This window comes from Malaclemys terrapin, chromosome 16 (assembly GCF_027887155.1).
Source record: "Malaclemys terrapin pileata isolate rMalTer1 chromosome 16, rMalTer1.hap1, whole genome shotgun sequence".
Lineage (NCBI taxonomy): Eukaryota > Metazoa > Chordata > Testudines > Emydidae > Malaclemys > Malaclemys terrapin.
In genome coordinates, this window is record NC_071520.1 from 21614989 (window position 1) to 21632080 (window position 17092).

The window sequence follows — 17092 nt, forward strand, 5'->3', positions numbered from 1 at the left end:
GGTGTTCTAAGAATACATCTATTAATGTATGTGTGGTGCACCAATACTACCGTGATGAGTACCATCAGAAAGCTTATAAATAAATGATGATATCACTGTAGAAATTTCAGGAAAAGACCTGAGCATCTGGGTGTCTTGATTGTTATGACTGTGGGTATGTCTACACTTTGGAGACTATACTGACATAGCTAGGTTGTCATAGTTATGCTGGCATAGTGTAGATACAGCCTAAACCGATAAAGGGGTTTTCTATTGATGTAGGAAAACCACCTCCATGAACAATGCTAGCTGCTACATCAACAGAAGCGTTCTTCTGTCAACATGGCCGTGCCTGCACTGGGGGCTAGGTCAGCATAGCTGCATTGGTCAGGGGTGTTGACATAAAATAGGCCTGGTCTACAGTTAAGTTTTTTTCTATATATTGTTCAGGCTAGAATTCTGCCAGCAGATGCTGCTGTCACAAATAATTCTTTATCCCTAAAGTTGTATTTGTGATGGGGAGCCAGGGCGGTTGTTTACTTTGGCAAATGTCATGAGGCAGCGTATTCCATAAAGCAAATCAGTGAAAGAAATGACAACCATAGTGAACAACAAATGTAAGTGCAAACAAATAGCTTAGAACTAAGGTCCAGTGAAACTGAGGTGGTTACTGTCCTATTTTAGTTCATCCTTGCAAATAACGTGATAAAATATATCTCCCTTCAGGTAGGATTAAGGGCCAGCCAAATGGCTCTGCGCTCTGTCTCATAGAACTAGTTTCCTTTCTGGAGAATTAAAACAGTCTGAAGCATGCTGGCCTAGTTTTTGCACTCTTTGTTGTTTATTTCTGCCTGATTTCCTCGTAATAATAATTTTAAAGACTAGATTAAGCGTCTGCTGCAGTGAGCAGTGTTACACTACACATTTAATTTGCTCATCGTTTGTCCAACTGCCATGATTGTTATGCAATATACATGACAAACATCTGTACTATTCCAATGTACTACAAATCTTTATTTAGCTTATCCAAGGGAAGGGTACGGGTGACTTGATGACATTCTACAAATATCTATAGGGGGCAGAGATTTCTCATAATTAGATGGCTCTATAGTCTAGCAGAAAAATGTGTAACAAGATCCAGTGGTTGGCAGCTGAAACTAGACCAATTCAGACTAGAAATTAGGTGCCAATATTAGCGGTGAAATCAATTACCATTGGGACAACTTGCGTAAGGATGTGGTGGATTCTCTGTCACTTGAAGTTTTTAAATCAAGACTGGCTCTTTTTTAGAAGATGTGATACAGCGCAAACAGAAGTTATTGGCTCAGTGCCAAAATCAGTGAGGTTTTTTGGCCTGTGTTATGCAAGAGATCATATTAGATCATAACAATCTTACAGCAATGATGATTTTATCTATGCCACATAACAAATGTGTTTGGTAATACATGAATTTCAATGTCAGACTATCAGTTCCTCCCAGGCTTAAATTGTAAGTTTAAAAGGCAAATTGTAAAAGGCAAAAGTTCTGTTGACTTCAGTGGAGTCAATATTTCACCCTTTTGAATCTATATTGGTATAGTTCTGCTGAAGACACAAGCTATCTGGGATAAGGCATGTTACCCTCTCCCTCCATTGAACTGTTTTTCTTCACTTCATATTTTGCAATTTGCCATGGCTTAGGGCCAGATCCTTCACTCATTGGGCTAGATCATCAGTTACTGTTTAGTAGTCCCAAATCCAGTGAAGTCAGTGGAGCTATATTGATTTATACCAGCTGAGAATCTGACCCACTGAAGTCAATGGCAAACCTCCTTCCGTCTTCGGTGACACAGGGTAAGACCTATAAAAAAAAGAGGAAGTGACATGTCTTATTCTCTGTAAAGTACAGTGCAAATTTATGGTTTTGTACAAATGACTTAATGCTTCATAATGCAAAAAAATGCATATCCAAGGGTTTGTTCTATTTTTGTGCAGTTTGCTCATATCCTAAAAATACGTATTGACTTAGTTCACAGCTTTTAAAATGGAACACAAGCTATGAAATTCTCATTGTTTTGCCCCACAGAACTGTCTAGCATCCCACAGAGTATGACTGCCACTTTTAATTGCATCCTGATCAACGGATTGAACAGAATTTGAGAAATTATAATTAATGAGCTTCTTATGTGTGAGATGATACATCTGCACCTAGGAGACTGAATACTCTGCAAAGTGCAGCCTCTCTCTTTTTATGCTCAGCATAGTAGCAGTCGATATTTAATAGCCAGAGGAGAGCTTCAGAAAAGTCAGGGGAAGAGATCTTACAATTGTGCTGGGGATGAGAGAGTCAGGATGGTATTTTAATATGTAAAAAATTAGCTGTGCTAATTACACTGAATATCAATCCCTTTCAAATTCAGCCTTGTGCTTGAGGTTCGCTGTGTTTGTGGGCTGCAACCGAGCACAAGGAAGCTCAATAGAAGTGACTTTTTTCACACAGTATGGAAGCCAGTTAGGCTTGTTTTAGTCCCCGGTTCCCTCCTGTATGCAACTTTGAGCTGGTTGTAAAAGGGGGTACGGGAGTGCAAGAGGGAGAGGAGGAGATGTAAAGCAAACTTTTAAATTCCAAAGTTGTTTCCATTTAACAGAATTTGAAATGGACCCATTTTCCATTTTATTGTGAAATATTTTGCAATTATTTTAACTGGCATTTTTTAACTGAATTGTTATCAACATTTTTTGTTTACTGAAAAGCACATTCTCTTACTCAAAACTTGAGTTTTGGTAAACCAAAAATGTGGATGATGATTTTGCTTAAAGAAAATGTTTGGTTGAAATATCATGGAAAAAAATTGAAATGGAATTTTTTGTTTACTGAAAAGCACATCCTATTGAAAATCTGTTTTTGATAAATAATAAAAATTGATAGTGGTTTTGAAAATGATTTTGTTTGAAATTTCAAGAACATTTTTGGTTAAAAATAGTGTGAAAAATTTGCAAAAAGTGGAAAGTATTGTTAATGGGAAGGATTTTTCACAAAAAGTTTGCTTTTTAAAAGAAATGTTCACAAACAGCATATTGTGTGTAAAAACTTTTGAGCAGTTCTATTCCAGCTGCTTTGCCTGATACCTAAGCAGAGTGAGAAGAGCTCTGTCTGCCAAGCGGATCAGTGGAGTTTCAAAGAGTTATGTTTGGGAGCCAGTGGGGCTATTGAGAGGTTTACAAACCTAGTGATTCTTTTATCTAACTTGAGCTGAATTTTCAGTTGGCACTGTAGTAATGAAAACCTGCGGGTCGGGCTGTTCCAGGTTACGTAGGTCAGCAAAAATCCTAAAGTTAACCCCGAGATTGCAACTTTCATCAGGGGTTAACGTCAGCCTACTTTAGGTTTTTAAATTAAAAAAAATAAATACATGAACTGACTGAATGTGTTGTACTTTGATCTGGTTTTATTAATAGAACAGAATCTAAAATGTACCCTATTGGAAAAATTCACAGCTCAGCCAATATAAATTGTTTTTTTTACCCAGCCCTTTCAGTCAAGTCTCACTCATTGCCAAAATGCTTTCAGTAGTCGTTTTCCTTGGGATGGCTCTGAAAGACTTTGATTTCATATAGTCACCATTCTTGAACTTCTGCAAAAAAAAAAAAGGTTTTCAGAACAGGCAGAGGACCCTGCCTGATTTAGGATTTACATAAATTCTCAGTTATGTCACCGGAAATAGCCTCTTTCGTTCCCAAAGACAGAACGTTAACCACCTAATCTTTTGTGGTTTGTTAACTCTTCTTTATTTCATGTTCCTTACAGTGCCATTCTGATGGGGTATACAAACCCCACACTGGGACGGAAGGGGTTAAATGACAATACTGGGCCCCTCCAACCCTCCAGAGCATGCTCCAACTGGAGACAGCCTTGAAAAGGGAGCAACCCAGCTCAGAAAGGGGAGGCAGGGGAGGAGTGCAGACCTACCCTGAAGGTTCCTTCCGAAAGGGGCTGGAGAAGCCGCCTTGAAGGAACAGAGCCCAGCCGAGGCTGGCCGTTTTGGTTTCCTTTTTGCTTTTTCTTTTCCCCTTATCTGGGACCAGAAGCTGAGGGAAGGAAGCAACCCACAGAAGGTAGCTCAAAGGGCCCCTCCTGGATACCAAATGCTGCTGACCTTCCTAGGGTCCTAGGCTAGAGCCCGGTGGAGTGGATGGGCCTGGTCTCCACTACCTCTGCCCCATGATAGAGTAGACGCTAACTGCTAGGCTCCTCGGCTCACCGAGGACCCCATTACAGCCATGTTGCCCACCAGTATACCTAGCTACAGCTGTAGATAACACCTGGGGCTATATTATCTTTCTGTTCTCACGTCTGAAGTGCCTATCACTGTGGTATCCAGGTACTGTATGTGGATATTAGAAAATGGAGAGAATTGCTCCTCAGTAACCGCTGACTCTCTGTGGTAGCTGTGGTGTATTGTGAACTTCTGACTTTGAGGGTCCTGCTGGTTTCTCTTCCCTTCTGGTTCTTCAGGAAAAGCTAGGGCAAGAATCTTGCCATCTTCAAGTCATGCTGCTGCAAGGGTAGGGCTCTCATTAACTCCATGGAGAGTTGTGTATTTCACTTGTCTGGTCTGTGGAGTCGAGTCATGTCCCTTCATCTGTGTGTCTTTAATCAGATTCACCCACTTTACCAACTCCAAATCCCCTATTGAAAAATGTGGTGGCAGTCATTTATAGTCTATAATAGCTCTGCAGGTTTTGCACCTTCAGGACCTTCGGCTTTGTGCCTGACTGTGTTAATATCCAGTAAAGCACACCCATTGATTACTTAAGATACATGCACTTTAAAAGACTGTAGATGAGTGGCCTGTAACACCTTTTCTTCTGTTCTAGGAAAATGAACTGAAGGATGCTGTGCAAGAGAAGAATCGCTTGAGCCTTCAATATGCTAGTCTTTCCCACAAGGCACTGCAATATGACCAGGTAACATCTCAGTATGAAGACATGCTAATAGAATTCTCACATCCATTTATCATTGATGCCACACTGCCGAGCTGCTAAAAGCAAACAGCACAGTCGCGCTGCTTCTCTGCTAGTGACCCACAAAGGACATGTTTTGTTTTAAAACCACATTTGAATTCATGAACAGTGTATTTTTTTGTGAACAAATATTACTCCCCAGTAGAAAATGAATAATTAAGACACACAGACAAACATTGGTGAGGTGTGATTTGTCATTGAAGCATCTTCTCATTGTACTCTAAGTTCCTGTGCGGTTTTGGCGAAAATTGCTGTTTGCAGTGGTTTTCACTAGAGCTCATCAGGAAATTATTTCCACCCACCCCATGTAAATTTTTGACAAAAACAATTTTCCCCCGGATTTTTGTCAATTTTTCTTGTTTTTTAATCAAAACTGACAATGTATCAATAAATTTCAGTTTGCCAAAAAAAACAAAAAACATTTTAACCACTTCTATTTTTGACTCTCTGGCATCTAATTCTCTGCCATCTTGTGCTTGCCTAGTGGACAGTGTGTCTGAGGAAGTTCATAAACCCCTCAGCCTGAAATGGCTGGGGAGGATGCAAGTCTGGGACCTATGACTGGTGCAACCTGTGCTCTACCTCTGTCCACCTAGGAACTCAGGAAGAGATTGTGGTTCCTGAGGCACAGTCCTTCTGGAACCTTCCCCTGGAGCTCTGCACTCAGTCTAGCTATAAGCCTCAACTGGAGCAAGATCTGACAAGAAAACCATGACAAACTAAACCTTTCCCATGAGTGGTTAGCTGTGGCTTTTGAGGGCCAAGCTGTAGCATCTAGCCATCTGCCGAGAGAGTGAGAGTGAGTGAATGTGTGTGTGTGTGTTGCGCTGCTCCAGAAGAAGTGTAAGGAGAGATTATGCCCAAACAAGGCACAATCCCACCCTGACTGGCTCGGTGCACAGAAAAATTGAAAAAGCTGCATCATCCTTTAGGAGAGTTCTCTCTGTTGGCTGCTGTGCCTGGCCTGTACTGTGAGGCAGTTTGGGGCAATGTGCCTCCTCCCCCAGGGAGGGACACCAAGGGAACTGTCCCTGCATTTCCCTGAGTGCAGGGGTTACAACTTTAACTGACCGTGCATGGAGCATGTGAGATGGGAAAAGAGGTACCTTGTGGCTGCACAAGGGATACACACAATCTAGACCCTAAACAAGTTTAAATTGAGCCAAAAAATATTACTCTAGACTGGATTCTCACATTGGCTTAGAGGGCTAGTCGTGCACATAACTCATTACTCCTGAGGGCATTCTGTGCCAAAACATTAAAAATTCTGCACCAAAAAAACTAAAATTGTGCGCACAATATTTTAAAATTCTGCAAATTTTATTTGTCAATAAGTGTGGAGGCTCCAGCACATTTGGGAGCACAGGCCACTGGCTACAGAGAGGTGGGAGATCACCGTGCAGCTCCCCCCAGGACACAGACTCAGCGGTGAGGCTGCACCCAACCCTGACACAATGTAAGAACCGAGCCTGCTCCCGAAACACCCAGGGCCCTGCCCATCCATGCCAGGTGCACCAGGTATGGGCAGGCAGGCTCAGCAAGGCAGGATCCAAGTGTGGAGGGGCTTAGTGTGGGGGGATCCAGGTGTGGGTTGAGAGGGTTCTGTGTGGGGCAATCTGGGTGTGGGTGGCTCAGTGGGGGATCCAGGTGCGGGAGGCTTGTTGGGGGGTTCTGGGTGCAACAGTAATGGGATTCTGCAGGGGGGTCTGAGTGAAGGTGGTTGGGGCTCAGCAAGGGGGGGGTCGGTCTGGGGGTGTGGGGATAGAATTCAGCAGGGGATCTCAGTGTGGGGGCTTAGTGGGAGGTCCAGATGCTAGGGGAATGGGGCTCAGTGGGGTGAGGATTTAGGTGCAGCTGGTTGGGGCTCAGTGGGATGGAGATCTGGGTGCGGGTGGCTCATCAGGGTGGTCCAGGTACACGGGGAGTGGGGCTTAGTGTGGGGGGTGAGGCTTGGCAAGAGGGTCTGGGTATGAGGGGGTCTGGATTCATGGGGGTTGGGCGGATGGGGGAGCAGCTCCCTGTACAGGGATCCCTCTCCCTGCAGCTAAGGAGCAATGGGTGCAGGAAGCAGGGGAGGAGGGAGTTTGCAGAGCTTCCTGCAGCCAGGGGAGAAATCTGGGGGGTGGGTCTGACCCAGCCCTGGATGCCATGCAGGGGAAGAGGAAGTCCTGTCCTCCCCAGCCCAGCCGAGACTAGCAGCTGAGCCCAGTGCAGGGTAGGAGCCATCCATCCTGCCTCCTGCCCCACAGTGATTTATCTCTCGGCTGGCTGCCGTGGGCCCCGAAAAGATACTCCTGGGGAGGGTCACATGACTGGTCTGGTGTCTTCCCTTTGCTTCCCTGTCAGAAAGTCCATTTTTCTGTGGGGAAGCAAAGAAATCTGTAGGGGACTTAAATTCTGCACATGCGCCGTGGCACAGAATTCCCCCAGAAGTAACTCATATCAGAGACTGCAAGAACACTGCAAACATCAAAGATTAATTGGAGTTGGTTGCCTAGCTCACTTAGGCCCCTTTGAAGTGCATATTTCAAATATGTAGGATCAGGACTGAAATTCTGAGCTAAAACTTGTGCTGTTTAATCCCTGAGCCAGCCCGGGCTGGTTGATAAAGGTGAACGGTTGAGAATAGAGGGTGGTATACATGTACTGTACGACTTCATACATAGCACATGGTCTCTAAACAGAACTGAAATTTTCTGCTCTTCAGAGCAGATTGGAGAGGAATCAAAGTGGTTCCTATATAAATCAGTGGCATATTATTATTTTGGGATGGAATGAGGCCATATGGCTTATTTAGATCTATCCACCCCATCTGTCTAGTGGTTCTCTGTCATGATGGTTTTTCTTCTAAATACCTTTCTAGCTTAGTTCCAGCATCATCCTTTCCCCACTACCGTTGTTTACAGAGCTCGCCAAGTGTACCCTTCACTAGTCACATAAAGATAAGGTCCATTTCCCATGCAGTTTACATTCTACCTCAGACAAATGTAGCATGTGTGGCTAATGCAGGGAAGGCTTAAGAAAGTATTGAAGCATTTTAGCTCTAATTACCTTTATTGTAGTTGTAGTAGTTGTAATAGTAATAATAATAAATTATACCTACAAAGCACCTCTCTCTGCTCAAGGTACTGAACAACCTTGCAAAAACAAATTTAAAATACAAAGGGTGAAATCCTGGCCCCATTAAAGTTGAGGCAAAACTACCATTGACTTCAATCCTGCCTCCTGCCCCACAGTGATTTATCTCTCGGCTGGTTGCCGTGGGCCCCGAAAAGATACTCCTGGGGAGGGTCACATGACCGCTCTTGTGTCTTCCTTTTGCTTCCCTGTCAGAAAGTCCATTTTTCTGTGGGGAAGCACAGATTTCACCAATTGTTTTTATTTATTTATTTGTTTGTTTGTTTCTTAAGATGTATAAAATACAGCTCACTGAAACTCATGTAGTGCTCTGGGTACCTATCCCCTACATTCAAAATGACAGTATAACTATAAACAAGGGATTTCCCATAAGTAGATCCACCTCAGCACACACTCTCCCCAGCTGTGTTAACGAAGAAGGAGAAAAGATGAGTTTTGCAGCATGCCTGAAGGTTAACAAATCTGGGCTCTGGCCAACCAAGAGAGGATTTCTCCAGGAATGACCCGCAAGCAGCTCCATCTCCTATAGATTAAAGGGGCTCTAGCTCCACTGCTTCTGGATATCTGGATTGTGACAGTATATCAGGCAGAGAGAAACTACATCTCGTTTAACCCACACTATGTAGGGCTTTATAGGTTAAAACTAACCCATTAGTAGTATTAGTATTGTAGTATTTAGGAACCCCAGTCCTGGACCGGACCAAGGCCTCACTGTGCCAGGAACTGTACAAAGAACAAAAATAGTCCCCGCCCCAAAGAGCTTACAGTCTGAATTCCACCCATTTTAAAAAGGAAAATTCAAAGATCTGTCCCCTAAGACCTTTTAAAAAAAATAAAATAAAGCCAATTGTATATGAAGTGACTGCCTGAGGAAAAACCGAAATGTGACAGAAGGAAGAGATAATAGGGTAACAGCAGTCAAACTAAAAGAGAACAAATTGCTCAGAATAAAACTGTTCTAAGCTGTTTTTAAAGTTAGGAGATATGGATTATTTGGGGTTCTACACTTTAGGCCCTGACATAGCACAGGCACTATTACCTGCAGACTGAAGCACCTGTGGTGAGCTCCTTTAAAACATGGCTAGTGGCCAAGCACAAATACCCATCCAGGAGATTCGTGGAGCAGGTCTCAGACACACCTGGGGCTTTTAAAAGTCTCTAGGCCCAGTCCTGCAAAACTTCCCATTGACTTCAATGAAAGCAGGAGCAGGCCCTCCAAATTCTTGCACTAAGTGCCAGGAAAAGAGCTGTGACATCAGAGGCCAAGACTGAGACCCCTCACCAAACAATGCTATTGTGGCACCAAAGGGTAGATCCTCAGTTGGTGTACATTGTCAAAGCTGTATTGACGTACATGACAATGTAAAGCAACTGAGGAGTGATGACAGTTTAGGCAGGTGAGGGTCTGTCTCTATACTTAAGTCAATGGAGCTATGGCAATTTGAGTGTGTGTGGTGGTGTCAGGGCTGGCTCCAGGCACCAGCCCTCCAAGCATGTGCTTGGGGCGGCAACTGGAGGGGGAGGGCGCTCACCTGGGGAGAGAGGGCTCGCCGCCCTCCCCCGCCGCTCTGGCCGGTCGGGGAGAGCGGGGCCCCGGCTGGGCTCTCCGCCCTCCTCCCGGTGCTCCGGCTGCCGGGGAGAGCGGGGCCGCGGCCGGGTTTGGCGCCCTCTCCTGCTGCACTCCCCGGCAGGGGGCGGCGGGAGGCTTTTTTTGCTTGCGGCGGCAAAAAAGCCAGAGCCGACCCTGGGTGGTGTGGACAATATTATGGAATACAGAGAAAGCTTTCAGCATGTATGGAGCCATTTTCCTAGCACAAGTTCTCGCTCTGCTTTCCAAGTCAGGCTTGGCAATCGGCTCACTTGTAGCTGTGATTAAGAGAGTGAAATTCATTATCAGGATTCTTAATTACAGATGCACAGAGGTGGTTTTGCTCTGCTCCTTCCTCAAAGTCTGCAAGGAGATAATTGGTATTCCAATACAAAAATACTTAATATTCTGTGTGGAATATTTTTGTAGGCTCCCATGAGCAATGTCGCCTTCTCAAACTGATAGGGCAAAAATAATTAATTGGAGGGTATAGAGTAAGGAAGTATTTTTAGGAAAAACTGTGAAATAGAAAAATTTAAAGTGTAATGAAAAATAAACTAATGTTAGACAGAAAAAACAGCCATGAGGCAGAAGGGTGTAGTGGTCTAAGCACAGGGCTGGGACCTAGGAATTCTATCCTTAGATTTGCTGTGTGGATTTAGGCAAATCATGTAACCTTCTGTACCTCATTTTCACTGATAATAGCCAGAGGGATTTGGGAGTATGGGTTAGTCTAGTATTTTTGAAAATGTAAACCTCTATACAACTGCTACGTATTAAAGATAGGAAGAGTTTTAACACCATTAAAGATCAGCCCTCAAAGAGAAAGAATACATTAAAATAAACTCATTATGGTCACATACAAATCACAGTAAGAACCATTTTCATTTCTTTTTGTATAGGGTTTATTTTTTAACTCATTAAGACTGAATTTTGAAAAACAAGCACCTAAATTGGCCCAGCAATTCTATGGACACAAATAAGGATATATGCATACAACCAGGGCAATTTTGTGTGAAAACAGGCCAAACTGGTAGAGGAACCATTAACTGTTTTGTGCACAGCACAAAGGGTGAAAAATTCATTCCTATGCAAAGGGCATTACAGAGACTGTACAACACTTAAGCCTCCAAAATAAGTCTTAAGTGGTATTTAATTGTGCATAGCTCTTGTGCTGGCCCTTTGCCTAGGGGAGAAGTTCCTTCACTATGCATGTATGCAGGTTTTGCATACTGAAAGTGAGTGCAGTTTATGTAGGTTCTGATTGCTTGCTGATATGCATATATAAACATGGGTAGTGTGTACATTGCATGTTCAGAATGTTTCTAACGTATGTATTTTATATGAACAATAATGAACAGAAAAATGTAACCTCTTCCTTATATGGGATGATGTTTTCTCAGAGATAGTAGTATGAGAAGTTGGCTGGTTCACCAACATCCAATATTAAAGCAGAGTATTACGGTGCTTATCTCTGTAACAGGTAAATTAGTCTGATCTCGGCAGTTGTGGTCTGCCTATGGCAGAATAAACTGCAGGCCTGCAGAGAGCATTTATCAGTGTAAGTAAACTGTATTTGGCACAGGGAAAAATGTTCTTTCACTGCTTGGCTAAATGAGCTCCTTACCAATGAAATAAACTGTGGTATTTTTCTAGTAACTCCATAGTCTTTGGATTTAAGTATTACAAAAAACTGAAGATGCTTCATTAATATTCTAGATTTTGTAACCAACCCAAGTGACAGAAGTGTTTGATGTGGGGTAATATATGGAATGAAAAGCTTTGTGGATGACACACTCATTTGTGTGCATTTAACGCAGAGTCATCACAGAGCAAAATGTTCCCAGTGTTTCTCTCATGAAATCATGACTGTTTACTATGGATCTATCTAGGTCAACTGTCTTTGCCACTGGGGGCTTTGTTAGATATGCTCAATCTGTAATTCAATTTCAGGCATATCCCATATGTTCTTAAACAGACAGCTTGTCGGAGAGATCATTAAAATCACTTTTAGTGCATATTTTGGAAAACAAAAATAAGGGAGTGATAGACTCCTGGAACACTCCGCTGCTGTTCTGGGTACTGTATATAGGAAATCAGATCACAGTTGTCTGTGAGATTTAATGCAAAATCCTCAGGAGAAGAAAGTCCTGGTTAGAATGTGCTGTGGAAGTACAAAATATTATTATTTATGGAGACATGTTTCCTCTGTTTCTTCCCAAGGTGCAGAATGAAAATATGCAGAGATCTTTGTTTATTAAGTCTTGAACCTCTAAAGGAGCAGGTTTAGATACAGATTATTAGGACCATTTGGAAAATCATTAAGCTAAAGTGTTTTTTATAGGGCTTCGAGATCCTTGGATGAAATATTCTCTGTCTGACAGGCAGATAAAACATCTGCAGATTCCACACATCTGTAATACAAATTTTCCCAAGGTACATTGTCAGAAGAACTCTGGAATGTGCTGTCTGGTCCCAGGGCCCTTTATTTCCCATGTGAAAAAAAAATCCACAGCAGAAACATGCAATGCTCACTGTAAGGATGCAGACTCACACCTTTGGCACCTCCTGCTGGTCTCTTCCAGGAATTAGCTTGTCACAGCTCCAGAGCGCCCTCTGCAATCCAGTGATCCACCTTACCGCTGCCTCTTGGCCCCCTTGTCCCTCCGAGGACCCGGTGCAGCTTTATCTGGGGGGCTGCCCTCTGGCAGTACCCCTTTCTCTTTGGGTCTCCCCTCCCCAGGGAACCCCCACCCACTGTCCCCCACCTTGCCTCAGAATAAGGCCACTGCCAGTCAGCAACTAGCCCCTGCTCCCTGGGGCAGACTTCAGTATAAGCTACTCATCACTGGCAAGGTTGGGTTTGGACCTGCTGCCTTGGCCTACCCCTGGGCTGCCCTTTGCAACCCCCAATACCTGTTGGCCCAGTGCTAGGCCACAGCCTGGGACTTTCCAGGCTGGAGCTCCCCAGCTCCTCTGCCTTTCCCCAGGCCTGCTCCACTCAGGTACTCTGTCCCTAGCTCCCTGCAGCCAGGCCCTTCTCTCTCTGAATGCAGAGAGAGAGTATCTCCTTGCTCCTGGCTCAAGCCTTTAGAGGGCCAGCTGGGCTCCGATTGGGGCGTGGCCCAGCTGCAGCTGCTTCCCCCGATCAGCCCAGGTCTTTCCTTCCACAGCCCCAGCCCCAGCCCTCTGCAGGGCTGGCTTTAACCCTTCCCAGGCAGGAGCGGGTGGCTACCCCGCTACACTCACCAACACGTCAAAGAAACATTTTTAAAAATCTAGATAACTATTACTAGTAGACAAAAGGAAATTGGAAATCCTTTGGTAAATGGATGTACCATATTGCCATGTAATCCCTTGTTAAAATCTAATAGGGATGTTTATCAGCCACACTATAGAATAAGATTTATTATTAAGGAAAATGATAAATTTATGAATATACAAAGTTGCACTCCAACAAATAGGACATTAGGTCTGATGCTTCTCTGTTATACTGGTAAAAATGAGTTGTGAGACTAGAATCTGACTTTAGTTTGTATTTTCAAATACAATTATTGTAGGTAGATCTCTTAACTATGATGTAGATATATCATATTAGATATAATTGACTATGAATAAGCTTCTTGAGAAAATTGTTAATGAGTGAAGTATACATACATCTATCTGTCTTCTATATCATATATCTCTCTCTCCTGGAGATTGAAACAATTAACACTTAGCTCTTATATAGTGCTTTTCATCCATAGATCTCAAAGCATTTTACAAAGGAGGTTAGTATCATCTCCATTTTATAGATGGGTACATGGAGGCACAGGGAGGTGAAGTGACTTGGCCATGGTTATCCACCAAGCCAGTGGCAGTAGAATAGAACCCAGGCCTTCTGAGTCTTGCTCTAGTGAGTTATCCACTAGGCCACACTAACAAGTTAAACACCTTCTTACTAATTCAAAATGCTGGATTAATTATGACTCCATCTGACTTGTCAGTTTGTCATCAGTAATAGATATGAACCTTATGCTTACCGTGGGGTAGTAGGCTATCACTAAAGGCTTGTCTACAGAGGAAAGCTTTTGTGAAATAAATTAGCATGTGCATTTAAAGTGCAATAGCTGTTCCACACTCGCAGCCTAATCCACTTCCATCGTGGATTATGCTAAACTGCACAAAGACACTCTTAGCACAGAGCAAGAGTGTCCACTTGGAAATTCATGTGGAATAGCTATTCCACAATGGCTATTCCGGGTTATTTCCCCTGGTAGACAAGCCCCACATCTTAAAACCAAAATAAATTGGCCCTAAAATTGCCTTTTCTGTACCACTGGGTTGCCATTTCTTTGTCATCTTCTAACTTTACTGCAGGAAGTTCTTATTTTAACAAAACCATGTGTTTCTCTGATACAGTCCTCATATAAATCACCCACATAGGTGAGCAAAGACTAGAATCGAGATCCTTCTTATCCAAATGGATAGACTTATAACTTTTAACCCCTAGACTAAAGGAGATTTGTCATCGTTGGCAGCATTATCCTTGTCCTTTCTGTGGAGCAGCCACTAGACGACACCATCACAAGCTCAAGACACAAAGCGTATTTTACTATTACTTTCATTTCTTTTTATAAAGGTACTGCAGTTACTTTCTGTGTGTCAATAGGCAGATGTTCTCATCCTTTTAGAAGACCAATCTTAAGATTTAGGGTGCCCTCAGTAATGCTTGCACACGTAGTTGTGAAACAACACTAAGAGCGTTGCATCATGATGTTTCATGTGTGTATGGTGAGGCAATGCCACCACACTCCTGCCTTCTCATGGTCCTGCCTCCCACAGTACATACAGCCATGTTTCCCACGCCCTCCAAATATCTCCTCTCAGCTATAATTAGCATCCACAGTTACTGGCAAGTTACCTTTGTAACCCAGACTCAGGCCCTTATCTGTGCCTTCCCCAGTACATCACCTTTCCTGTCCCCTTCATTCCTTATGAACTGTATCTGAAAACATATAGCAGCATGAAAAAATCAAAATAAAGTTGCATAGCCCTAAAGAAATGCATGTTTCATTGTGCCTTTCTCTTCCTTTTACCATTTCTTTATTTCCTTCTCTGACTGTCCTTTCGCTTTCATTCTTTTTCTTTTATATTCGTGTCATTTCTCTGTTCTGCCCCCCACCTTTTGTTATGTATCAGGGGGTAGCCGTGTTAGTCTGTATCTACAAAAACAACAAGGAGTCTGGTGGCCACCAGACTCCTTGTTACCTTTTGTTATGTTTCTACTTTTGCTTTCTTTCCCTAGTTCCCTTTCCTCGGTTTCCCCATATCTCCCAGTTCCTATGTAATCTCCCCACTCCCTTTTTCGCCTTTACTTCAGGTCTACCTACAACCTGTCCCAAGTCTTTTTCTTCCTTTGGTCTCTCCTCACGTCCTTCCCACTAAAGACATCCTTTACAAAATCTTCCCTTCCTCCTCTGACACTATTTATTATGATGTCTCTTCTGTCATGTCTATCATGACAACTCTCACTCATAATAGCTCTCTTCCCATTCCAGGACACTATCTTCTCAACCTCTCTTCCTGGACTCACATTCCTATGTTCTCTTTACCCTTCCCCCCATCTCCCAACCCCTTAGATATCTATCTATACTTTCTCCTTCTCTCCCCCTCTAATCTCTCTCTTTCTCACTCTCTTTTTCTCATCCCAAGTTATTCCCCAATTTTTGGTTCTTTTGTGTGTTTTTTGTGTGTGTCTTCTTTACCTGCCGTATATTTTTAGATGACAGAATTGGGTGCCTCGTGTAACGACCTTAGTTTGGTCCTGGTTCGAGACCAGTATTTTTCAGTTATCACAATTAAATAATTATTTTTTTCATGCTGAACTGTACATGCCCTCTTGGAGTTTGCTCCAAACCTTTCTGCTTCATCCGTCATTAGTAAATTAACTGAGAATCACAGACAATAACACGCTTGCATTGTCAATGGCAAAGTCTCATCACCTCCCTTTCCCCACCACATTAATTTTACAATGTACATCAAGCAATCTGAGCAGCGAAAGACAATACCAAGTATGCAGGAAGTTAATAACTTCTGAAAATCCATTGTTTAAATGAATATGTCTCCTATTGTAAAGAGTTTTGAATGGAAAGGGAAAATAAAATATATAGAGAGGAAAAAAATTCCTGAGGTTGATGGTAATTACATTAGTTCTCATGGAAAACAAGATTTGTTCTTTCTGTTTTCCAGTCCATTGCACTCTGAAAAGCCCTCTCCAAAGACAAATAGCAGGGTTACATTGAACAGTTTAGATTCAATTTGAACCATTGTGAAATTCACGAGTTAACAAACTGGAGCCAGAGGGGAAATGTGGTTTTTCAAGGTTTCTCTGAATGGACATCCTTGTAGGAGGTTGTTTAATGTCTTTGGATTTAAAAAAATGCAGCTTTACTAATCAAACAAAAAGAGAACTTGTCCCCTCTATAGCTGTGTTGGAAAGGAGAAACTAACTTTGACCCACAGTCGGAGCCTACACATATTTTCCCCTATAATTTTATTGCACTGCCTTTTCTTCCCTTACCCAGCCCTGCATTCACTAATCCTGCTTTCACTGTTACATTTCTGATTGTCAATTGGACAAAGAAAACAGATGCTGTCCAGACTGTTATTGAGCTAAAAATGGTATGGGCTTTGTTTCGTTTATGTCCTTGCGAGCAGCATTGTGAAGATGTGTGTTTGTTAAGTTTAGGTGAACGCTATATATCTTACTTATGTATCTATTAGTAGTGGGTTTGAATTGTTAATGTTCTTTGTGGTGTTATGTTCTGAAGATGTCAATTCCTGATGTGATATACTCTGTAATTGTTACATTGCTGGACTTATTGTTTGTGCTTAAACCTAGACAGTGTCAGGAGGTAAAGGGCCAGATTCTCACACTGTACACTCCATTGAAACCAGTTTACACTAGCTGAGGATATGGATCAAAAGGTCAAGGAAGAGAACTGGTCCATGGAATATTGATGGAATAATTTATTTTCTAAATACACAATGTATATGTGTAATACATATTACACAGTCTCCATATTATGTGCAGACTTGAAGGTTCCCAAAATCCTCTATTTTGTATTGAGTTACTTGCACTGAAAGGCTAAGCTAACTCTGGGGTAAATTAAATAAGAAGTTAAGCCTTATTTGCTGAATAACTTAACCTCATGACATTGTCTTATTTGGAAATAGGACATGTGCAAAGATTTTAAGGGAAAACACAATTTTTGCTGCATGTGAATATTTCTTTTCCTTCAGAACGGAAAATAATTTGATTATACATTTTAACTCTGCTCTGTTGCTGATGCTTATTATTAGTTTAGAACAGGCTGACTTGATGAAGTCAGAAGATTAAAT

General features: G+C 42.5%; 1 protein-coding gene across 4 annotated transcripts in view; it reads left to right on the forward strand.

Moving 5' to 3' along the window:
* RIMBP2 (RIMS binding protein 2) overlaps positions 1 to 17092 on the forward strand; it is a 374947-nt gene that overhangs the window by 231920 nt on the left and 125935 nt on the right. For all 4 annotated transcript variants that reach the window (XM_054006698.1, XM_054006700.1, XM_054006701.1 and 1 more), the window contains exon 7: positions 4837 to 4926. In XM_054006698.1, the coding sequence (XP_053862673.1) occupies positions 4837 to 4926 (90 nt within the window). The remainder of the gene's footprint in view (positions 1 to 4836; positions 4927 to 17092) is intronic.